This window comes from Glossina fuscipes, unplaced genomic scaffold (genome assembly GCF_014805625.2).
Source record: "Glossina fuscipes isolate IAEA_lab_2018 unplaced genomic scaffold, Yale_Gfus_2 222, whole genome shotgun sequence".
NCBI classification, from domain to species: Eukaryota; Metazoa; Arthropoda; class Insecta; order Diptera; family Glossinidae; genus Glossina; species Glossina fuscipes.
Window position 1 is genome coordinate 715,272 of NW_023998565.1, and position 25,856 is coordinate 741,127.

A 25,856-nucleotide genomic window follows, 5' to 3' on the forward strand; every position below is an offset into this window, starting at 1 on the left:
ATGATTACAAAATCGTTGGTAAATTCAGCACGAGAAGAACTTACATATGAATGTTTTTTTTGTACAAATTTCAAAAAGCTAGACATATCCGGACGTCCGAAATGATTAACAGCTTTTAAGCCAGTAAATATAGATGTTTTAGAAAGACGTTGAAAATGATTTTCGCAAATGTACTAAAATCAAAGAAAAAATTTTAAAATTTAATTGCAAGAAAAATATCGTGTGAAAGCATATACCAGCATTGTAGTTCTTAAATCAAATTTGTGGAAAAATTGAGTTATGAATATATGAATTTCCAAAACGTTAGTTACGTCTTTCTTCTCCACATCACGTAGCACATCTATAAACCATTCAAAGTGCTTGTGTGATGGGCAGATCCAAAGAAAATAAACTTTTTTGCAGGCCACTCCTGAATAACGATTCGTGCTTGTGCCAAATACTAAATCGTTTAGAATTGAAGCATATGGCGTGACTCCGATACCGCCTCCTACCATAACAGCTACCTCGAATTTATACCAATCCTGGTTACCGCCTCCGAACGGACCTTCTATACGTATTTTAGGTTGATCCTCAGCATTATAATTGCATGGATCGAAATAATTGCGTAATTTCCATGTCCAAGGACCCTGGGCTTTAATGTGGCAACTGAGAAAGTTTTCATGAGGCGCTGATGTCAACGTAAAACTATGCATTTCGTGAGGCTGAAACGCAGTACATGACAGTCGAACCCACTGGCCAGAAAGGTACTTCAAGTTAGGCGGACGATAGAACTTTATTTTGATAACGTCGGATGGCAGCAACTCAGTTTCAATCACATCCAGAGCCATATACTTGGTACGCAGTGAAACAATTTTATCCAGCGTGTATATTATACCGGGTCCAAGAAAAAACATCCAGAAACGCGGCGGACCTGTGAGCCGAGCTAACCCATGTATGAGACTTAGCAAATACAGAGCAATGTAAAGTGAATGCATATTCCAAAAAAATGTATACGCCTTTTTGCGAATGGTAGGATGAGCGAAAACAAATATGACGCACATAATAATAAACAGCAGGACACCAGTAGTACCTGGAAGAGGAGAATGAAAACGGTTATTTTTTGTAGTTAACTTTGTTTTTTTTGTTCTTCTACCCGTCACTGTTTGAAAGAGCCAAAACGTTATATCCGGTTTATAGTCTGATGCAAAGTGCACTTCACGAGTTAGACATCTCAGGTTCTCATGTGATTGCGTGGACACATGATAAAAGTTAACAATATGGCCCACAGTGTGTAGTACAGAAAAAAAAAGAGCCGTGCAGGCAGCAATTTTATGAAACTGTATATGCGAATCTAAAGGAATATACTGCTGTATGGGAAATTCCTTTAATTTTGTTATTAGATTTCTGAAATGATAAAAAAAATAAAATCTCATATTTAATAAATTCCATTAGAAAAAATTAAAGTTATATGAAGTTTTGAATTTAAGACTTCTTAAAATATAATACGGTGGACTGAACTAGCTTATGCTTAGACTTTGAAAAATCTATGCTTGCATCCGCCTAGATTGGAATTCATCTTCCTATTCTATAAATTAGACCTAATCTAATAAGATTTCCACCTTTAGTTAGCAAGAGAATTATTGATGAGTTCATAGTTTAGTTTATACTTTGGGTATCACGGTTAGTTAAAGGAAAGTAGGGTCAGTTAAAGTACAGGTTTCAGACTTCGCATATCAAATAGATGTAAGTGCATTAGTGATTTTATGGCTTAGGAGAAATAACATCCTAAAATCTTAAATATATTTTGAATTGACCTGGACATCGTAAGCAACAGCAAGGAATAGCAAAATGACAATGAGGCAGCTGAACCTCGAGTGATAGCAATGCCAACACCCATAATATGGCGCAAATCTGTATGTTCAGCCATGAATGAATAATCTGAAATTAAAGATTTCAATCAGTTCTCTTTCCTTACAATGATCCATACAATGTGTTTATACTTACGTATAAATCGTTCAACGAACAAAACAATTGTTATAACGTAAAATAAGAACAAATAGAAAATATTTTGACGGTTTTCTTCTAGAAATGTTATGTAACTATCCCATTTCACTTCCATCCAATAGCGGGGCCTTTCCTGCATTGGCTCAATGTTGAATGAAGTCATCCTGGCTACATTTGTCGAGGTATCTAAAAAATTCTGCTTAGCCCCTTTGCAATCCAAGCCAATAGCTACAAAATCGCCCTTGTATTCTTTCATCATCAACTTAAAATCCTGATAGGTTAAATGATTTTTGTGCTCCAACCCTACATCCTGAAACATTCCATCAATCAGTTCAGTTACTTGATCATCGCCGAGGCTTGTAGTACGAGCTATTTCAACTAGAGAACGCATCATTTCACTGAGTTCACCTTTGTCAATGACTCCATTGCGATCATTATCGCACATATCGAAAATAATACGTAGTTTATCGTCTGTTTTACCTCGCGAAAATAAAACCACCGTTTCTAAGAACTCTTGAAAACTTATCCGACTATCTTGATCTTTATCGACAATATTAAACATTTTACGGACAAACATGTCGTTCGGTTTCATGCCGAGAGCAGCGGCAAATTCTGCTTTTGACAAGCTGGTGCGCATTACTGTCATTACCTCACCGTCTGTGGAAGCGTCCGAACGACGTCGTCTTTCTCCGGGTCGTAAACCGAATGTTAAAGCGTAAGCTTCGCGAAAAAAGTACTCCAGTCGTTTTTGCCTTCTTTCACGAGTTTCGGCTCTAGCTAGCATTATATCACGATTTACTTCGACCAGAGTCATTTCTTTTTTATGCAATATTAAAAAGTCCTCTAGTTTTTTGACGAATTTTCTGCGAGCTCCATAGGACTCAAGTTCCAGAACCAGGTCGTGGTCGTTGGGCACTCGTAACAGGATATATGGTTTCTTTTTAATATGATTTGTAGCTGATTCCTCTACTGTGACTAAACCGATATTTTTAAGATTAAATGTCCTCAGCTTTTCTCCCTTACGGTCTACCGTGTAAATGGCAGCTTCCGGTCCAAATTTAACAGTAACAAGGCGTTTGTGATTTGCGTGTAGCCACTCGCGAGCTAACATTTTGTCTACAGAACCCTTGTGTTGAGGAGACCGCAAAGCCTCCTGACGTATCTTCAATTTGCGACGCTTACTATTCTGCAATTTGACAACGCAATAACTAGCTCCAGCACATAGAATTGGTACAAATCCCAGAAAAACGCAAACGTAAATAAACATAAGTTCGGACCCGGAAAAATAATCGTAACCTTCTAAGTGAGTGCATGGCTCCAATTCAGTAGCGTTTAATTGCATTGGTTGCGGACATGGATCACCCTTATGCCATATGAAAACATTTTTTTGAATATCCTTCGGGCTAATATCAGTGCTGTTTACAATAATGTCATACATGCGTATTTTACGGATCTCTTCGATTTCTTCCCGCGAAAATATACCGTTTTTATCATTCTCAAACCAGAAACGGTCGGCATCCCTGAGTCTCTGAAATTGCTCTTTGATTACCGTACTAAATAGCTCACCCGGTTGACCATAGGATTCAAGCATTCCACCCACATACACGTCAACGTCGTCAAATCGATTATTGTAAGCTGATACAAGACTCTCCAGCAATTCCGGTTGCTTCGAAAATAGGTCAGGATTGATGTCAGTCCAATTATTGTGCTTAAGTAAACCGAAAGCTACGCGAGCGCTATTATAATCAGGCAAACCATTATCTCGACCGCGCATTATATTTAGAGCGCCTAAATCTCTACGCGTAAATTCCATAGGGCCAAATAGTTTATCTCTCACATCGGAGCAAAGAACAGGATCTTCGCGTTCTGATATTTGCGAAGATAAGCCCATGAGAATCTCTTCGACTTTGGTGTCTGCTAGAAAGTCCTATTAGGTAATTTATGTAAGTTGTGGTGGTAAATATTTATAATTATGCGAACTTACGCTTGAATCCCACCAAGTGGAACAAAGCCTTATGGCAGGATAACCCATTGTTGTGGCCTTATAATTACAACTAGCATCTCGGCGATATATACCGGGCGGAATCATAGTGTGACCAAATCGAAAGGCTGCAGCTTGAAAAATATGTCCCACACCCGGATGAATATCTTGCTTGTAACCTTCATAAGGCGGTATCTCAGAAGCCAAAAAAGCTGGTAAGTACTCGTACATGATAACATTCTGCAAACTGGCAATCACATAACGACGGGCCTTCTGAAAGATATCCTCATCACTCCATCCAGCGTGCGCTTGTTTAATGCGCTGAGCCCACGTGTTGTGCCAACGCAGGAACAATATTGCAAATGAAAGTACTGCCGGATTTTGATTGGTTCGTGGATCTCCAAGTACTGCAAATTAAAGGATACATTTAGAGGAGATTTCTTGCGTTTTCAACTTGATCATGCTTACGAAATAACCTCTCAGGACTCAACATTTTCATAACGTTCGGTACTGGGTTATTAAATAACGGAACTCTCATGGTATTTCGTATGGGCAACTTTCCACTTTTATCTGTCAGTAGGGAACCGTTGTGAAATGAACGCATTGCATTTAGCCAAGCCTCTGAAGTGCTATATATAAAGCTACCGTCAATCCAGGCCGACATTTGGTTAATTTGTTCTCTCGGAGCGTTAGGACTCGAACCAGTATTCCGATCATAGGCAGCGCGATGGAAAGGTATATATTTGTCTCCCCTGCAGGATTTATCGTATATTTCATCACATTTTTCGATTTCAATGCGATGCATTTCAATGGGACATCCCGATTCAGATGCCATCACAATTTCGTTGGCCACAACCTGACCAAAAAATGCCAATAATGCGGTTCGATTATACTTCGATCCCAGGCCATCTCGTCCTCTCATAAACAAACGGCTTAGTCGTCTAGTAGAAGGACGATTTATACCCGCCAAAGCATAAACACCATCAGAGTACGACGGCGGTGCTTTCCGGACCAAGTGGCTATCTAGAAGTGTTCAATCAACAACAGTTGAAAAAAGTACTGTTTCAGACCTATCGCGCAATGCAAGTGCTACGATGACCGTAGAAACAAGCGTACCACACAAATGCTATGCTACATCTTTTACACAATCCCTCCTATAACAAGTAAAATGTCCTAACATCCTGTTTAAAAATCCAGAAGAAATTTTTCCATAATCCATTGTTTTGTAACAAAAATGTATCTAAGTACAATGAACACAACGGGGTATTGATAGCATTGTCGTTGGAAGAGAAACATATGTTCGCATACAAAATCGGCTTGCCATATTTTGGCCCCATCTAAATATAAACGCGTTTTAACTGAAACTAAACGACTTTTGACTCAATGACTTTTAACAGAATCTGAACAGCTTTTAACAAAAACTATGAACACATGAATAAATTTGTTGTTGTTCTTCATTATTTCATGACAAAGGTATGAACATAACATATTTATATATGTGTAGTTTCCCAAATTGCTGTTGCAATGGGAAGTAATGACTACCTAAACAAAGCCATGATAACTAGCAAGGAAAGAAACGCGTAGATTTCAGCGAACTGTCATAAAGACGTACGAACTTGATAGAACCAACTCATTAAATGGTGGAATGAATGGTTAAGAATTTGCGGGATAGCCATTAATCTCACAATTTACTTTTTGCACATATTAGGATTTATTGAAGAGTTGACGTTGTTGGGAACATTTAGAACGAGTGCTTTCTTACGTTAAAATTATATTTTTTGCTTTCATTTTCTCGAGCAGCCGACGTCTGTAGATACCAACTATTTCGTTGGCAGTTGGCCGCACATATAATATGACAAGAATGTGGTAACACCTTGTACGTTTTAAAGGGAAATGAGATGAAAAGACATATAGGAATCTTATCCTGACTGCTTTAGTATCTATTTAGTTTTATCAGACTTTCCTCTTTTTTATTGCACTGTGGCGGCAATTGGATATATATAATAGGGGAACTTCACTTTTACTGTTAGAGCTTTCATTGTTGTCCTTGATTTTTCAATGGGTTTAATGAGGCGAATAGTATCACCCAAAAGTGTGTATTTGTTTATTACTATGGTTTGGTCGTAAAAGTCGCTTTCTAATCATGATACGTCTGCGTAGATGTTTCTGTGTATTATGCTATGAGTATACTTTTGTATGTATGCGGACTGTGTCCGCATTACAGGTATATTCGTCTATATGTGATCAGACGTGTCGCAGTTACCTCAACTCATTAACAGTAAATAATTAAGTCATCTTTCCCATCCATGGCATCAATTGTGAAGCCGCAAGCTTAAACATCAATAACTAATATGTGGAATGGGACAAATGAAAATGGCCAGCAAGTTATTAAATAATATGATAAACTATAAATTTATAATAACTGTTATAACTAGTTATTGCAGTAAACGAATTTAATAACAACGATGTGTGTAGATATGAATACACTTGAGGTTTATGAGAATAGAAATATAAAGAAAACTAGTAATGTTAGTACGCAATTGTGTGTAGTAAATTATGCCTGGTAAATACACTAGGTAAAAGGAAATGTTGTAGCGTTTTTCACTAAAATTCGCACATATTGTCCTCATTTTTTAAAAGACCATTATTTAATAAAATACGTTTAATATTGACCGATAATCTTTTATCGTTTTTCAGTAAAACCGTTATGCAATTACTATATTGAGATTTCTGGGCCAAAAGCTGGATGCAGTGATGTTAACTGGCTTCTATTGAAGTCAGTTTTAGGTCACTAAGTGAGTCCCGCAAAAAGCACAAGAAATAGGACGGAGCAATGTCCGGGTTACACCGAAGATGTATCAAAACTTATGAGCTAAGTGCAATCTTCGCCGAGCCATTAAAGATATATGTGGCTTGGTATTGCCGTGATAACAGTTTTTAATCGTCTTGGCAAGTGACCTGAAATTGTTTCGTGCCAGCTGCGGCTCGCGATTAGAAATTCGGTTATTTAGACTTTTCACAGTAAGGTCGGATCGAGCTTCATGTAAATTGTTTAAGGTTGTTTTGCTCGATACTTAGTGCCAGAATATATCAATTTGAATCCCTTTTTTGAAGAATTTCATTGCTTTTACTAACGATCGCCTTTATTATTCAAATCTCCATAGCGGAAGTGCATAAACTATTTTTATAGAGCATTTTCACTAATCACACCGGAAATTTTTTGCATAAACCTTCGAAACGTTCTTACTTTAGTTACGATAAGAGTAGTTAATTCTTTCAGATTGCTCACTAATTTTCAGAACGTGGTTGCTTTCCACTGAAATCACAAAGTCTTTACCTTATCAGTAGATATGGAGGATATGAATACGGGAATATACGTAGGTTAACCACGTCGCCCCTTTACAATGTCTACAACATCCTTTACGAGAAAGAGCAACTTATTAAATTAATAAACTTTCTTTGCTCACCTACAGAACCCCAATTGGGATGAGCTAAATTATTATACCAGCCATCGTAACGTTGTTTCTCCATCTGACTGTAAATCTTTTCTGTAATTAGGAAAAAAAAATTGATTAAATGAAAATTTTGTCGTATTAAAACCACTATAAGTTGTGTATGAGAATAAGATTGTTAGATAAAGAACGCGCGGAATTGTGTGTAAAATCAAATACAAGTCTATAGAAATAAATGCTAAATGGAAAAGACAAATATGAGATGTCTTTGTATTATATTGTTTTAATACATAATATCTCCAAAGGGATGCTTGGCTGTAGGGCAATTGATATCGTTCATGGAAGACGTCGTCACAGGGATGCCTAGAGGATTGTGCCGAAGTTTCGTTGCAAGAGCGCGAACAGGAAGTAAGAATTGTAAGACATTAGTTTAATAGGTGCAAAAAGGAAAACTAACATGATAAACTAAGCATTCTACGGGTTCTGTGAGGACGGGAGCTTCAGCTTCTACTTACACATTACAACGTGCTATTAAAAAAGTTAGCCTTTACTGGATGTAAGATTTAATCCAATTTTCATGTGAATATATAATATTAACCATGTTGGCTATCAAATTCTCTCAACGTTAACAATACAATTTATATTTTAATATCGACAATATTGGGCATTCCGCTACAGGGGGCGGTGTCAAAATTGAACTTGAGTTTTAACGAGAGATATTAAAAGCTGCAATTTTTTTTCATATAGAACCGTTTTCAAAATAGGACATTACATTAGGAGTATTTTCATCAGAGTTTGCCGTTGGACTATACCATATCAGTGTACCAGGTTGTATTAAGACATGATGAAAATTGTAACTTCTATAAATATCTTAAGCCAGTTTTCGTGCTGCATCTGCGCAAGCTTATTTGTTTTATTGTGCTTATTTGTTTTATTGTACTTATACTAAGTTTTAATATTAATTAATTTAAGATTTACTTTAAGAGTCAATTGAACTCGACTGTTAAAATTTTTAGTTGAGTTTCTTGTATAAGTGAAATAAATAAATAAATAAATAAACAAATTAGTTTAAACCGGTTAAACAGCTCATAATTATGTTTAAATTGACTCAGCTTAATGAAGATAAAGTGGCTAAAGAAACGATTAGGGACGTTAAGTTTTAAGTAATGTGGTCGAATCGATAGTAACATTTATTAATTTGAATAAGAAGGAAACAGCAAGAGTAAATCTATGTTTCTCAAGTATCGGTAAGGATAACAGAAGCAACATATTTTCATAAGGATGGAAAGAGATAAGAGGGTCCCAAACTCAAATACTGTCCTGACTAAGGTCACGCAAAACCTTTTTGTAATTGACGGACCATTAAACTCTTGGACACTCCGTTTATTGAAACTTCGCACCGACCTAGCAGTTCAATGTGGAAATTATAATCTTTGGTCGGATGGAACCCATAAGTCGATGAACAAATCACCGCTCTCTAACTTGTGTGAATCAATCAAATACTTCGTATTGATTGACTTCCTCCTTGAGAAAGAAAGCTTCTGGCATTTTTTTTGATTCAATTTCATCAAACTTAACGTGCACCATGTTACCTAATTTAAGTAAATTAAGTAAATTTGAAGCTGATACGAGAAGAAGGAAAACACTTTAAAATCATCAGCGTATATTAAGGTCCGGCTGGATTTAATCACCGAGGGGAAGTCATTAATGTATAAATTGAATACAAGGGATTCTAACTGCTTCCAACTTCGGGGTCTCCCACGGGTCGACGGAGACCTCCGGTAGCCGTAATCGTGTGCGGAGTGTTTATGGGGTAAAGCATGAAACCATACATTTAAAAGTACACTTGTCATCTGCACATTTCAAACTACTATGCCAACAACATTGCGAAAAATGCACCGATATGAACATTTTTTGTGGTTAGCTTTCGACATTCTCCTCATCTTATTATAAACTCGAGTAGTTAATGCATTCAATACTCGTGAACATTTTAGGCCAGCTTACAAATGTAGAACAATTTTGAGGTAATATTCTCGCAGAGAAGTAAAGTCGAGGAGTGTAAAATGCAAAAGAGTGCTATAAGAAAATGCTTAATTGTTTCGAGATCAATAATCAATATGATTGCATAGATCAATTGAAAACTACAGAGAGAGATATAAAATTTTCGGTTTGCAGATTACACTTTCTGTTGTTAAAAGAAAATTCCGTAGTTGGCTTATTTTCAGAGACCTTTCCTTAAATACTCCCCTATCTTGTAAAAGCTGTTATTTTTTTAACTAGAAAAAAATTACTTAATTTCTCCGTTCAAACATTTTTGACATAATCGAGATAATGCATCAGACGGTGACTTTGCTCACCCTTTTAATCTAGCTCGTCCGTATTCTTTCTTATCCGGATGATCAAAAAAAAATATGCCACTTGCTTGTGCAAAAGCCACCTTATGCTGTACAAACGGACTTTGAACTTTGTTCTCTTCCCATAGTCCTCTCTTTAAATGCGCGGAGGATTATGGAAAGAAATTTTGATTAACGGAATTCCGTTACTATACAGAATACTAATCATTTTGTAAAGAGCATAGAAAAAGCCGGCCGACAGAAGCCCTCGACCCGTATATACGCGGACGTTGCAGATGCAAGAGATACTGAAAAATCGTATGTTTAAAAATTATATACAAGAACTTATATTTAAAATGCTTCTGGTTTCGTTCGGTTGAATATTACGACTCAACTTTATATATTCTTTTTTTACAACACTTTACCGTGACATTTGTGCTTTGAACGCTTGTACTGCTAAATGTTGGTGAAACGTTATAAATGCGTATTTGTATTTTCAATTTTTTCAGGCAAACTTTAAATCGTCAAGTGATTTTCGTAACAATATCTTCAAACAAAGGCAGTATCCACTTATTTTCTATACATTCTACAGTTGTTCTCCTCTCAAATCCAACTGGCACGCATTATTTCTATACATTCTACAGCTGTTTTCCCTCCGAATTCAACTGGCACGCTTTATTTCTATAGATTTTACGCCTATTTTCCTTCCGAATTCCATTGGCACGCATTATTTCTGTACATTCTACAGCTGTTTTCTTCCCAAGTTCAACTGGCACGCATTAGTTGATAGATATGCTGAACAAAAATGAAAATGTATTAAACGTATCCGAGTTATGCCCATCTTCATCAAAATGGACACGACTATCTAATTATTTAAAAAATTGCTCTACAAGTGGTTCACTCTGCGTTGTCATAAGTTACGCGCACGCACAACATTTGGGAGTCGAGCGTTAGGTAAGGAAAGCCAAAATATGTTTCTCTGAAGGATAACACGCATAAAATAAGCAAATTTGCTTTTTCTTCAAATATTGTTTCGCTTCATCTAGCTGAATATTGCACAGTTAAAAACTTCTTGCCATTTGAATATTATACAGGGTCTCCGAGCAAGATATGTGAAAAAAAGGATAAGGTTTTCTCTTCTTTCCTAGTCAGATATTTTCAAAGCCGAGGAGTTCTGAACTGAACTTTTGCATAGTTGGACATTGTACCCATTGTTGTAGCTTTTTCCTTTTTTATTTTCTATTCGTTTGTAAATACTTTATAACACTTTAATTATAAGTTTTTTTTAAAAAGGCTAACAAATGCGGGCTTTTATGGCTACCTGTCTTCTTATTACTACTCTAATAGCTTAAAGTGAACCACAAATGATTTAATATATTGAACAAATTTATATACATATGTGTAGATTACTACCCTGCGAAATGGAACCGCTGCCATTTTCGGTCCATTTACTCTTTTTTTGTTAAGAATATAATCAGTGGCTCAAATCAACTCGCTTCCTTGAGGGATCAAATTGCAAGTGAACCCCTAAGACATCGCAAACATGAATAAGCTTGGCAACCGATAATACAATTAATTTTCGAGTCATAATCACCTTTTAGAGTTAAAATTTAGTTTAAGTACGACATAGGTAAATCGCGCGTATTAAGCAATGTTGCTTTAATAGACTTTAAAGAGTCCGATAATGACAATAGATGATAGACATCATTTAGGTTCTTGCAAACTAGTCTGAGAGGGTTAAACAGCTCATAATTATATTTACATTGACTAAGCTTAACCAAGATAAAGTGCCTAGAGAAGCGGTTAGGGACATTAAAGCTTATTTCACCAAGTAATGAAGGCGAGTCAATAGCACCATTTATTACTTTGATGACGAAGGAAACCCCAAGAAGAAATCAACGTTTTTCGAGAGACGGTAAGGACAACAGACGCAACATATTTTCATAGGGAGGAAGAGAGGCAATCGGATCCCAACCCAAATTCCTAAGGGCAAACAGCAAGAATTGCTTTTGAACAGATTCAATTGAATCTACATAGCACCTATATGAAGGAGACCACACAACAGAGGCATACTTGAGTATGCTCGAGTATGGGTTTAACCAAACACATGAACAGCCTTTTCGTAATGTAGGGATCATCAAGCGCTTTGGACCACCTCTTTATAAAACCAAGCGCGGACCTAGCTTTGCTTAACCAGAGCTCAATATGCAAATTGAAGCGTAACCTATAATCAAATAGAAAGCCTAAATCTGTGAACGAATCGACGTCTTCCAACTTGTGCGAATCAATGAAATACTGAGTACTGAACGACTTCCTTCTTGAGAAAGAAAGCTTCTTACATTTATTTAGATTTAGTTTGAGAAGATAGAAAGAGCACCATGCAACCAAATTATTCAAATCATTTTGAAGATGATGTGATTGCGATTCTACGGAAAAGCAAGAAAACAGTTTCACATCATCAGCATACATTAAGATCTAGCTGAATTTAATTACGGAGGGCAAATCATTCATGTATAAATTAAATAAAATGGGTCCTAAGTGGCTACCTTGAAGAACGCCAGACGTCACGGGGAATTCATCTGAGCTAATGAGGTTAAATAAAACCTTGAATGATCTACCATGCAGATAAGGGCTTAACCATTCCACTAAGAAGAAAGGTAAGCCAGAGGCTTGGAGTTTAAAGATAAGTACTCTATGGTTAACCAAATCAAACGGTTTGCTTAAATCAGTGTATATAACATCTGTGCGAGAGCTACTAGAGAAAGCCTTGAAAACATGAGAAGTAAACTCTAACAGACTTGTGACCGTAGATCTTCCCTTTCGAAAACCATGTTGGAGGGGAGAAATATACATTTCTTGGAAAAGGCTATATGCTGAGCCACAATTCGCTCGAACAGTTTAGGCAAGACACTCAACTTGGCAATGCCTCTGTAGTTCTCTACAAGTTGCCTAGTACCACTTTTGTGAATAGAAATAAGGAAACAAGTCTTCCAACACATAGGAAAAACACCTAAATTCAAGGACTTGTTGAAAATCTTTGAGATAACACCACATAGCTCACCAGCACAAGATATAAGTACGCATGAGGGGATTCCATCAGGTCCAAGCGAACAATTATATTTCAGAGAGCTCAATCCTTCAAAATCGTCATTTTCAGATATAACAAAGTTAGGAATTGAAATCGAACTAGAAATCGGATATGGATAGTTTACCGATAAATCAAAATTGGCAGTTGAAAAGTTCTGTCGGAAGTATTCCGCAAAGAAATTTGAGGTTTCAAAATCATCCGAGGACTACGTGCCATTAAAAGACACATGCGAGGGATTTATGGAGATTTTTCTTTTGGAATTAATGAACTTAAAAAAGTATTTAGGGTTAGCAAACAAGGAGGATTTAATAAACTGAAGGTATCTGCAGTAGTATTGGCGGTTGAGGGAATTAAATTTATGCCTTGCAACAGAGTAAGCGAAATAGTCGAAAGAAGAACCACTTTTCGAAAATTTTTTGAAAAGCTTGTTTTTCCTATTCTTGTAGTATTTAATTGTTTTATTAAACCACGGGCGACCCTTGCTTCGAGGACGAGACTGCTTGATCGAAACGGATGCAGAAATAGCTTGATTTAATATATTGTAGAACGACGACAGTAAGCTATCAATGCTTCCCTCTGAGAAATCGAGCACAATATGAGAAAGATGTGATTTTAGCATGGAAACATTGATTCTATGGAAATCATAAAATTTATATGAAAAATTTGAATTTATAACGTTATAGAAGTATGAACCAACATGCTTGTAATGAAAGGAAATACCCAATGCTGGATGATATGGATCCTCAAGTAAACTAAACGGAAGACAACGATTAACGCAAATCACAGGAAAATTGGCAAAGCAAAGACCAAGCAATCTACCATTGCAATTTGGGGTACCATTGTATTGAATTAAATTATGATCAAATAACTCATTGAAGAACACAACGGCTCTACCAGATGTTGAAGTAGGAATCAAGCAGCCAGAACTATCATTGTTACACCAAGTGACTTGATGCAAAGTCACCCAACGCAATGACTATAGCGGTAGGTTTAGATTGCTTGTCCACTTCACAAATGAGGGCGGCTTGTTTCTTATATACAGAGATATCCGAATTTGGGGGAATATAAGAGCAGGTCACATATAAGTGTTTATTAGGAAATTTCACTCGAATGGCGATAAATTCAACATCGTAGTTGGAAATTCAAACGAATAGGTGGGGAGTGCCGAAGAAATGGCAATTAAAACACCACCACCATTGCGATACAAACGATCGTTTCTGAAAACTTGAAACGAATTATGGAAAAGTTCCGACGAATGTAGAACTGGCTTCAGCCATGTTTCAGTGAAGACCAAACAGGAAAACTCCGTGCTCACTGAATTTAGGAAGGTAGAACGAATTTTTGGAATTTAAGCCCCTAACATTTTGATAAATGAGAGAAAATGAGACTGAAGAAATATTTAGTTTTTTGAAGGGGAAAGAGCTACTGCATTCGCATTACGGGGTCGGTCCCGGGGGATAAATTCCTTAATTAAGGATCCAACCGGCTACAATGGTTTATTTAAAATCAAATCCATATTTTCGGTCGGAACTAGAATTTTAAAAGATGAGATAGCTCTAGATTGAGAAGGACCCAGTTTGAAAATACTAACTCGCTTTAAATTGACAGAAGGGGCTTGCGCTGCCAGATAACCCCTTATGTTTTCAACAGATGTATCTGGTGCCAGTCTTGACACAAATATTGCCTTTTTGGGAGGAACTGTCTTCAAGCATTTGTCATCGGTATTAGGAGCAGCAGGGTTCACGGACGGGGAGTTATGAGTTGGAGAAAATATAGAAGGGTTAACTACACTTGCACGAGCAGCTTGTGCGACATGCTCAGCTTGGCGACCAGCGTTTACACTCGAACAGCCAGGAGGAGAGGACGATTTACTGTCATCTTTATTAGTTTTAGGCGATGACGCCTGTGAAGATGGGGTGAAATCAATGGGAGGAGATACCCTTGCCACTTCAGCATAGCTCAAGCCAGAAGGACTTCCCGCCTTTTTTGTAACTTTTATGTTACCGACCGGCTCAGCCGTAGCAGAAACGGTAACATTCTTTGTAGATTTTAAGGAATCGCTAACTTGCGCGGACGAAACGGACTTACGAGAACTCAGAAGCAACGAACCACACGCTACGCTACGAGTTGAAACTTTGTTAGCTGGGGAGGAAGATGACTGCGCAATATAACGACACTCATCAAACCTAGTCTTGATTATTTCAAATTTCTCCCACAAAGAGCTGAGACTTTTGCTTAAATCTGAGAAACAATCCCTCGTCTCCGTGAAGAGCTTGTAGAAATCAACGTCCCGCTTTCTACAGTCAGGACATGACCATCGTAAACCTTTAGAAGGGTCAAGTACTGCATCAGCAGCACGGCCGGTAATACCAGCACACTTTGCATGTCCAAAACGATCACACAGCCAACAAGAAATGAATCGTTCAGATTCAAGGCCTGTTTTTGCACGACGTTTTGTAAATAAGCAATCCATGTCCATTGAAAACAACAAAAGTAGCTTATGAAGAAAAAAAAAGAAAAAGAAAAACTAAAAAAAATTTCACGGCACAAATTTTCAGCAAATTAAAGTAATTTTCTCACTTCCCTGCCCACTGTAAATATAGAGCCAAAGCTAAAGAAACTTTTTTATATTTAATCTAGTTTAGTTTTAGTTTAGATCTGTTTTGGATTTTTTTTTTGGTAGGCACATGAATAGAATTAATATTACCTTAGCAGTCACGTTGATCAACAATATATACGCTTTTTATGGCATTTCTGGTGCGTCTAATAATTAAATTGCTAAGTTTCTGTACCTAAATGCAAGGTATCAATGCAATCATGAGTGCATGTTGCTTTTAACGACAATGGATTTATAGAAAGTGGGGAGCTACCTAAGAGTTAAAAGTAAAAACTGTTTGTATCGAGGACGTTATGACTACCTTTTTAGATTTTCTCGCAAAACTTGTTTCTTAAGGGTTAGCTTATATACTCTTGGTCAAAACAATGCAACAATTTTGCAGATTTGGAAGTGAATTGAGTTGCTTAAGTAGTACTAGTTAAGTGTGGTAAAAATCAAACGCGTATATACATACCCACAAATATTTTAATAATTTAAATATAAGCGTCTAACTAGAAATTCGATAGGTATTTTAGATCAAGTCCATCAAAAAATTTTTATTTTAATCATTCCGACACTATTTAAGCCTTGTTAGAATTGAAAGCATCATAAAAATGTTATTGCTTTAGCGGTGATGCACGAGCATTATTTTGAGTAATGAAAACACGAAAATATATAAAAACCACTTACTCAAATATTTGAAAATGAGGCTGTAAACATTATTAATCTGAGTTCATGCCTACAGGAGAAACTTTGAAAACCTGTTCACTTATTTAGTAACATGAATTTATTACTTCCTATTACCTTATTATCACCTAGCGAATGTGTGTACACAAATATACGCCACAGTACGTTGATAGGCGTAACGACTGCACAGCATGTGGATTCCGGGTTTTATTTTTGCGTTTTCGATTAATATCTGTATTGTATTAATTATTTAATTGTTTACTTCACCACGTCAGTCAAACAGTCAAATCAACACTAAACGTCACTTGTTGCTCAGGCTTTTAATGCACTTCTTTGTGTGTTTGCTCATTGTTTTCAATATTTCAAGATTTCATGTGTTTGGTCACATTCTGAAAACTGCAAATTATTATTTTTGGTTTCTTTTCAATTAATGACATTTAACTTAATTTCCTCTTTGTATTATAAATATCAGGACATATACATTAAATGTTTCGGTTTTATTGAAGTGTATGTAGGTGCTTCATTACCGGAACTTGCTGATTCATGTACGACGTATAAAATATTCAAACTTTTTTTAACTAATCGTATGTTTAAATCTATAAAATTCTTGTGCACATTAAATGCCTTGTAAATGAGTCAATTAATCATATATTTAATTGGCAAAAAATTTATAATCTCTGTCAAAAGTTAATAAAAACTTCCTTATGAATTCGGATGTGCAGTACAAGGCAATAACACGTTAACACTTGGAAAAATGTGCAACTTATTTATTCAATACGAAGTCGCAAATTTGGTAATTATCACCTGATTCACAATTGTCTTAAGCTACAATAATTTATATGATGATTAAACTATAAATTATAACTTAAATTAAGTTATGGCGTACAGGAACTACCACATAATTTTAGGCAAGTTGCAAGAATCCCCCAATTTATGCTGAATGCTTAGGTAGCATTATAAGCAGTTCTTAACTAAATCTTACAGTTAAGGCGTTAAACTAAGTCTAAATTTAAGAAAATTCTTTTCTTCGCTTTAACTAATATCGGTATTACATGTTATTATTGATTTGCTAATGCGAAATATATTCAGAATTTATTTATTTAGTTATTTATTTATTATAAGACTAACTTGCTCGTTACAAATATTATATACTCAGCGAACTTTAGAATTAAGACATAACTTTTTACGATATACTCAAAGTTATAATATTAACCTTTTATTAATAATATTGCATAAAAAAATTAATCATACACAAGCAAAAACGAGTAAAAGTTTGGCAATCATTGTCGTAATATACAATATTTATGGGTTTTATTTTACTCTTTGGCCACGTCGGTTAAATGGTAACCATTATTGTACATTTTACAAAGGATAGCAAAATTATGGTGAAGATCATAGTTAGTGTGACATTGCGATAGTGTAATTGGTACATGGTAGCGAGTATATCTGCTAGGAGAATTAAAAGGAATTTTACTAATCAACTCCGAGCAGCATATATCCCCCATATCAATATAGTCATAAATGAAGCAGAGTTAACCAGAATTGTGAATGATCTCTTATGAAAACAATAGCCGGAGGCCTGGAGTTTGAAGATCAATAATTTGTAGTTACTAAGTCAAATGCTTAATTGAAATCAGAGTTGACGACGTCCAAGCGACAGCCGCTAGAAAAAGTTTTGAAAACTTGGCAAAAAAAAGGAGAAAGTAAAAAATTATTTATACGCTTTACACTAGGGGTTTGTCAGGAAAAATCTAAAAGCTTGTCAACCAATATTAAGAAATACGTTAAAAACATTTTGGAATTATAGAAAGTGCAAAACACAAAGGAACTTTCATATTTACACAAAGGAACTTTTGGAATATGAAAATTTTGAAAGAATTTTTAAGCACATTGAGGTTTATTTCATTCAATAAAGAAGGCGAGTTTACCATTTACTTAGTGAAAGTCATCTCCACCATTTAATCACTAAAGTTGAATCCTCAATTATCGATAATCGTTTTTTATCCGATATGTATCATTTATCGCTTTGCGCAACACTGGTGGCCATATATAAGTTGTGTTTATTCATGCAAATATTATTATTGTTCAATTTTTTAAATTAAGTAAAGATAGTTTAAGGTAAGTAAAAGTTGTTTCCTTCTCGCTTGCAAACATATGCACGCATGTACGTTAATCATTTGCTTTTCACCCACCATAAAGTTCGGCCGTTGAAGTAATAAATACGGTCCTTGGTTTTCGCTCCAAAAATAATATGAGGAATTCTTGCAATCTCTGCATTCCCACTTCTTTCTATATAACAAAGCTTATGCTAGTCAAAACATATTTGGGTGACACTGACGTGATTTTTATCAAATTTGAATTTTCATGATTAATCGCCAAACTAAATAATCGGTTTAATTGTTAACAAAGACAAAACCGCTGTCGGTATCGTGATTAATTAAAATGCCTAAAATTAAACAATTTATTTAATTTTTATCAAGGCCCGTTGCCACAAATACGAACGTGATATCTTAGTTTAAAAAAAACCTAGCAAATTTTTGTGTAAAATCAGTGGCCAACCGTGCATCCATATGCAAGTAAACTTTGTTACCATTGCCTTTTTTTTTGTTTTGTTAAAAGAATCGAACAAATACACAAAAAAAGCAGCGGTGTTGAAAGAATTAACTGATTAAAATGAATTTTTGAATGTTGAGAATGCCACAAATTTAGAATTCTTGTTCGTCTTAAACTCATCGAGGAGCTAAAGAAAAATTTTTTTCAGCGCCCCTTACAATCGAAACATGGACGTGGACATTTAATGTTGGTTGTCATAGCGTCAGCTTTAATGTAACCAGCGAAAAGAAGAAGAGACCTGTCATGCTTCTTCTTCCATGAGCTATTGAAAGAAAGTAAATTTTTTGTATTAGTAGCCGGAGTACTAACACCGCTCCATGATGTAAGCAAAGTTCATCCGTAATCCGGGAACAGAAAAATATGTCCGATGGCTTATGAAAGCCAATATCTATTTAGGGTAAGTGAATGTAATGTAAAGCATAGAATTGATTAAAACGACGTGGACATATTAAATAAACTTATTCAAGAAGAACTCAATAAGTTAATACACTGTATATGCCTCGCTTATATGTCAAAGGGGGATAAAGATCGTAACGGGAACAACAAATTTTCTTGTGTGAAGAACCTCCATTGACACTGTAGAACACCGACTTGTTCTTTATAAATGACACCAGAGGAAGGACTTGAGGTTTGGGTCGGTAAAGGCCACGTACCATCAAGTGATACGAGAAATATAAAGAATTGCTGAAGACATCAGAAAATTATAGATAATAGATTATAGAAAATTAATCATTGATATAAAAAAGGAAATACGCAAATTTGAATAGTAAAACAAACATACATAAAGCATTGGTACGGACATATGCACATAAACGCATAGAGACATGTGCGTATAACAAAAAGATATCAAGAAATAAAAAAGAAAACCCTAACGAAACGCTATACTTATAGCTAATTTAAGAGTAAGTGTCATTCGAAGCGGTAATCAGGTTTCGGTACAGGTAAGCAAAAGTTGAAAGTCATTTTTAAGCAACGGTGATGCTTGAAGATTATCAAGAAAAAGACGAATTAAAAGAAAAAAAATTTTGCACTTTAGATTGTAAAGGACGAAAACCAGATATTTAAAAAAAAGGAGAAGTAAATCTTTTTGTTAACAAGATTTAGTCTGTAGCCGTCAAAAGTAACCATAATTGTTTAACAAATAAAATTTTAAAAAAAAGAACATTTATTACTACTTTCAAGATTTTTTAACGCTAATCTATTGTCTCGCAACTATGCAACGAAAATAGATTGCCTACCTAAAAAGGTTGCTACCTTGTAGTCTACTTATATTCGCTCGCAACTTGCAGACAATATTATAGATATTATAAGCCACCAAAGTAAAAAATCTGTTTTCTTTTCCACAAATAGTGTAAGAGAAAATATGCATATGGGAGGAATGAGCTTGATGAATAGATAAATGGGTCGCTATCGTATAAATTGCCGTAATAAATTCCAGGATAATTATGAAGAGAAACTCCCACAAAATCTTGCGGAACTGACCGCAATGATTGGGTTGCATTATGGGATCTCATGAAAACGGCAAATAAAAGAGATCGGCGTAGTAATGGCGCATTAAACAAAGTTTGCAGACGAAAAACCTAGAAGGTCATATCATACTTTGCCGCCTAAGTATATATGAAAAAACGGCGTTGGTCTATGTTTTTAAGGAGATTGTTCACGTAGCAAATGCAATTTTTGATTGTTCACGTAGCAAATGCTTTTATGATTAAACGCTAAAAGTACGTATTTCATGGATTTCCATGTTTTGTAATATAATGGGACATATTATATGTATTTGAAGAATTATATCATTGTACGCAGTAAATTTGTAGAACTCAAGAAGCGATTTTGTAAAATACATTAATTTATTTTCTTAAAAATTAAGGAAAAATTTTTGTGATTTTTATTTTTTTTTATTTTTGCCACTAACTAAACGCATTTTCAGGTTGTTTCAACTCTAGTTGATTAATTTTATCATTAGCCATTACTGCCGTAGTATCGGAAAGTACAAACTTCTCCACGGCGCATCTCACCCAGCGCCGAGTATGTGATGATTATATGATGAGAACGCCTTAATGGGTTGGTCAAAGCCAAACAATCGTAGGGTATGGTCGACATTTTATTAGAAATTTTCAAGAAAATGCCTCGAATGGTCCCTAAAGGACTAGGCGAGAGATTGCAAACTCCGTCAGGTACCAATCTGCACACAAGGTGGCGGATAAGTTTGCTGCTAAATTAGCGCCACATTTAATGGGATCACGTACAATTTCACGTTTTATTCATCTAGACATTTCAGAGTTTCAGGGTTGTACGGCAGACTGCAGGCTCATAATACAGGTTTAAAGATACAACCAGAAGACAGAGAGGGCCTCACAGCCCTATTTATGTGCGTACTGGAGGTATTTGATGTGGATAGTCGTACCGCTCTCCTCGAATCAACAAGTGTCTTAAAATGTATAATATTTAACTGCTTCTCGTTTTTTTTATAGATGAGAAAGAGTATGGCGAATTTGGAAAACTCAGATTTTGCTCACCTACAATGGATTTGGGAAGGAGACAAACGTTTCTGACTTCCAAACCTGTGCTGGTATTAGATTGGCTCAGAGTACAATGGATTTGGACCGTGGGCAGAAGCGAGTCGACGCATGGTTTCAAGTGAACTAATTAAATAAAGCAGCCACAGAACCTGCCGGTAAATGAATTTTTCGTTACAGAAAGAATTCGCTGGAATGTAAGTTAGAATGTCGCAAAAACGATACAGAGCCTATTATCAGCTATACTGGCATGGATTTGCCAACAGGTAAAGTTTTGTTATCAAAATCTAATAATAAGTTAACAATTCCTTCAATTACGAGCTTCGTTTAAACAATTTTTGTTGTTTCGTTTTTCCTGCATTGCAACCCACTGACCTTAAAGTTTCATATAGCATTCATCTATGGCGAAATGTTTGGCTGAAAGCATACGTACTGTGATGGTTGCTATTGTCTTCACGTCGTGCTTATCTTTAGGCAATTGGCAATTCGTCGTCCTAAGGGATGTATTTCTTTTCTAAGTCCAACTCTGTCCTTAAGGTTCACTTTCCAAGAATCAATCGGTTTCTTATTTTTATATATATTTTAAGTACTAGTGGAAATGACCTAGCCGCCATATGTGAAAAGAGTTCGCAATTTACAAAATTTGTTAACAAAAATCGTTGAGTGGTAGTACCTAATTCATTCGAAAAATTTGAATTGGATGAGCCAGTTCTTTGTATCTCTGCCTATATAATAATGAAAAGATCTACTTTCAATTTTATAATATTTTCAGAAAAGCTGCTGACAAGTGTTGTAATTCAACAAATGGATGTTTGATTATAAGAATAATAAAACTAGTAATTATTCTTCACGCTTACAGTATATTTATGCCATTACACCAGTCATCCTTCCATATTACAAACTAATTCACAAATAACATGCTATTTTAGTTTTTGTTACATTATTGTATTGCGGTAAACATACGTTTTGGTTAACATTTGTGTCGCCTGTCCTTGTCCTCTTAAGTACACTTGCAGTATAACGCAAAACCGACACATACCTTTAAACAATGCTCGTCTGGTAATTGTTTCAATTCTCGGTAGATTTTGTCAACTGGTTCTTAAACCAATGCGTACCAAAGCAACCTATATGTATGTAATTTATATTGCCATGTTTGATTTAAAGAGTTAGAATTGGTGCATGGTGCATAAAGTATCTTTCCTCGTTTAATAGCTAAACACAAATTTTGTGGAGTCATCAGTATTGCGACCGTCGAAAAATTCGAAAGTTTAAAAATACTTTTTTTGTGATATTACATAACATGGTTCGTCAATAACGAAGGAACCTAATTCTTCTTCTTGTATGAGATAAGAACATTGAGAAGACATTATATACAATTGTGTTTAATTGTTTTACTAAATTTTCTTAGTTTATGCATTAATATATAGTGTCTTTTTATTCGTTTAAGCATGGCACTTCTATTATTATATTATTCCCAACTGAGTGGAAATAACCTCTATTATCCTTCATCGCCCTGGCAAAGTATTTGCTTGTTATATTTTTCATTGGGTTTTAAGTTAAACATGTTACACTTAATATATAAATTATAAGTAGTTCGTCCTTCACATCAGATTACTTGTTTGAGAAAAATTTGCTTGCCTGGACTCAAGACATACAAAATTTTGTGTCTCAAATAAAGATGACAAAGAACGTTTTTTGGGTTAAACTAAATAGAATATATATTTCTAAAGTAGTAATTTCGTAAGACACTTAAACATTCGCTTATCGAGTCGAGTAGTACGACAATCGACTCTACAGCATATAAATGAAAAATTTGGATAGTTTGGAAACATTTTCGAATTTACAGGAAATCATTGTCAATCGCTTGGTATAATAAAGGGTGCATATAACAGCTGTAGCTTAAATACCTTGTTTCGTCAGTGGTAGATGGTATAAAAAACGTAATGAAAGAAAAGGCGGAGGTAGGTGTTAAAAAATAAGCAATTACAGTGAGATATAATCAACAAGTGGATAACCCGTTCACTTTACAGTAAAATCTGCACGTTAGACTTTTCTACTATGAAGGCGCCAGGTTTGTACATCTAAGAAACCTTCATAGACTGGCTTATATTATAAAAATTGATTAAGTCTATGTTGTAGCTTTAAACATTACCATTCGCGCAACGCAGTAAAATTGGTCTCACGAGACTGGCAGAGAACTACAATATTAAAAGGGTAAATCTAAAAAACAAGAAATGACAGTCTTCAGCTTTAGTCTGAATGTCTTGATTGATTGTTTTATTATTTGAACGCTTCTTATATATATATATAGTAAAAATAAAATTAGCAAAAGCGCTTGCGTTAGTATTAAATGAAAATAATGTGATTTAAGTTATGTGTGCAATGAATGCTTACGCTAGTACTATTTATGAATAAAAGAAAATAATGCATGAGACTAGATAAAGAATTAGGGTGGAGCTATAATATTACACTGCGATCAAAGACTTTCCGATTTCTTATCAATTGTACATTTATTACTGCTTCTGCGATAAAATGTTTTCTTATATTCGAAGTCGCACTCTGAAAATTAGACGGATGGGTCAGTATCTGCTTATCCTCAATCTCCCGCTTCAATCGCTGTACTTTTCATCTCTTGTTATTAATCTCTTCAAAAGTGTCTCGATTTCAACTGGCAACTGGAATCCGTTTTGCACAGATGACATTATGCAAATGTTGAGTCGGTTTGTCTGATCTTTCTTCTTATATCTGTCACTGTGGACGCATACCGAGGACCTGACAAATAGCTTTTGTCCGCTACGTATTGACACAGCGATATAACCTTAAGAATGTATGTTATAAAACATAATATGTGATAACCACGCGTGAATAAAAATTTATACCGCACAGTACTCTTTGTTTTTTCCACAACTCGACATCCGTGTCAACATAGCTAGCAAGCCAAACGAACGAATTTTTGTAAAACGCAGTATCACCGTTGAGCTTGACTATTTCGTAACACACCGAAAAGCTTTTTTTCGCTTTAAATTCTTCGCTTAAACTCAACCACATATTAAAAAAAGTTTTCGGAGGGGGATTTTAAATACTACTGTAAACAGTTATCATTAAACATTAGGTTACAAACAACACTCAAGCTACCCAAATGGTGTTTTTAATCCGTGGTTTGCTTGCGGAAGTTATAAAGTTGGCAAAATTAAAGTTTATTCGCAAAGGAGGAACACGTTTCTGATCATAGAAGAATGAACTCTAACGAACATCCTCTCGGAAACAAATTAAAAAATAAAACCACAATCATCAAGACCTTTTTATATTTAAATTTATTATACTACTTAAAAACGTATATTCATTTAAAAAGGTAGAAAAGTATGTCCTTCTGCTATGCAAATGTTTGAGAGAATGTGACAACATACCAAAGACCTATTAATAGAACTTTTACCCACACAAATAATGAGAAAATTTTAGTGCGGATGTATGCGAAATTTTGTTATCACATATCTTTTCATGAAAACGTAAACCATTTGCTCACATGAAGCACTTCAAAAATGAGCTTACTATAGATTATCCTTATTTGCTAAAAGCTATCTCACTGGACAGCTGTTGAATTGCACACACTCGGTAGCTCATGCTGGCTTGACATTTAAATTTCTGATGTATTTTCAATGCAATTGCTTCAATCAACGCGTATAATTTATGTTTTATGTAATTTACACTTTTTGCTATCGTGTAGCCGTTACTTCATTATGAAAATTTTAGCTTCTTGAAACATCATTGACGTCGCTGTTGATTTAAATGATTATGTGCACTCTAATAGGCAATGTAGTTGCCTGCGCTTATAATGGGGTGCTTTGGTCCAATCGGATTTTAGTATAAAACAAAACGTCGTTTCTTCGTTTACGAATTCGTGTTATTTTTACTTCAATTATTGCTAAACAAAATACATAGTAATGCATAATTTTCTACTAAATCAAACAATTCATGCTTGCTCTTATTTATGAATAATTGCAGTATGCAATTGCTTCCAATGCTCGATAACAAAAAATTCCAACAAATTTTTTTCCATTAGCTATTAATAGCTATTAATGTCGTTTTAAAAATTTCTATTTCACGTTTTCTCGGGTATTAAGAATTACGAAATTTTATAATGAAAGTCCTGACCAAATAGGGATAGAAAATAACAAAAAAAACCTTTTTCACTAGATTGCTGAAAAATTCGAAGGATAAAAACGACCACTTCCTACTTCGACATCCTCAAATCAAGGCTTTTGTATTTAATTAAGCGAAGAATTTTGGATTGTAACCATGAAAATGCATCGTATATAACTGCATGCTGCATTCTGCACAATAGAGAGAGGAGAGAAATTAGTGTTGACTCAGATTTAACTGATTTTGTGGATGAAACTACCTTTCACCAACAATCCAAGGGATCTCCAAAGAAAAGAAGAAACAATTAGAACAAATTGTATACACATGGTATAAGGTATATAAAAACGCTTTTCAAAGACTTGGTTTAAAAACACAAAAATATTTCAGCAACTTCTTTTAAAAAGATACAAACATTTCGAAAAGTTCACTTTAAAAACTTAAAAATGAGTGTAAAAAAATGGTCAATG

The 25,856-nt window shown here is 35.2% G+C and overlaps 1 protein-coding gene across 1 annotated transcript in view; it reads right to left on the reverse strand.

Annotated features, from left to right (window-relative positions):
• LOC119642325 (dual oxidase) overlaps positions 1 to 25,856 on the reverse strand; it is a 37,238-nt gene that overhangs the window by 822 nt on the left and 10,560 nt on the right. Inside the window, exons 3-10 of the mRNA XM_038041446.1 lie at positions 7,432 to 7,512; positions 4,433 to 4,987; positions 3,968 to 4,371; positions 1,984 to 3,910; positions 1,794 to 1,917; positions 1,133 to 1,383; positions 237 to 1,069; positions 45 to 173 (exon numbers count right to left, since the gene is read on the reverse strand). Coding sequence (XP_037897374.1) covers positions 45 to 173; positions 237 to 1,069; positions 1,133 to 1,383; positions 1,794 to 1,917; positions 1,984 to 3,910; positions 3,968 to 4,371; positions 4,433 to 4,987; positions 7,432 to 7,512 — 4,304 coding nt within the window. The remainder of the gene's footprint in view (positions 1 to 44; positions 174 to 236; positions 1,070 to 1,132; positions 1,384 to 1,793; positions 1,918 to 1,983; positions 3,911 to 3,967; positions 4,372 to 4,432; positions 4,988 to 7,431; positions 7,513 to 25,856) is intronic.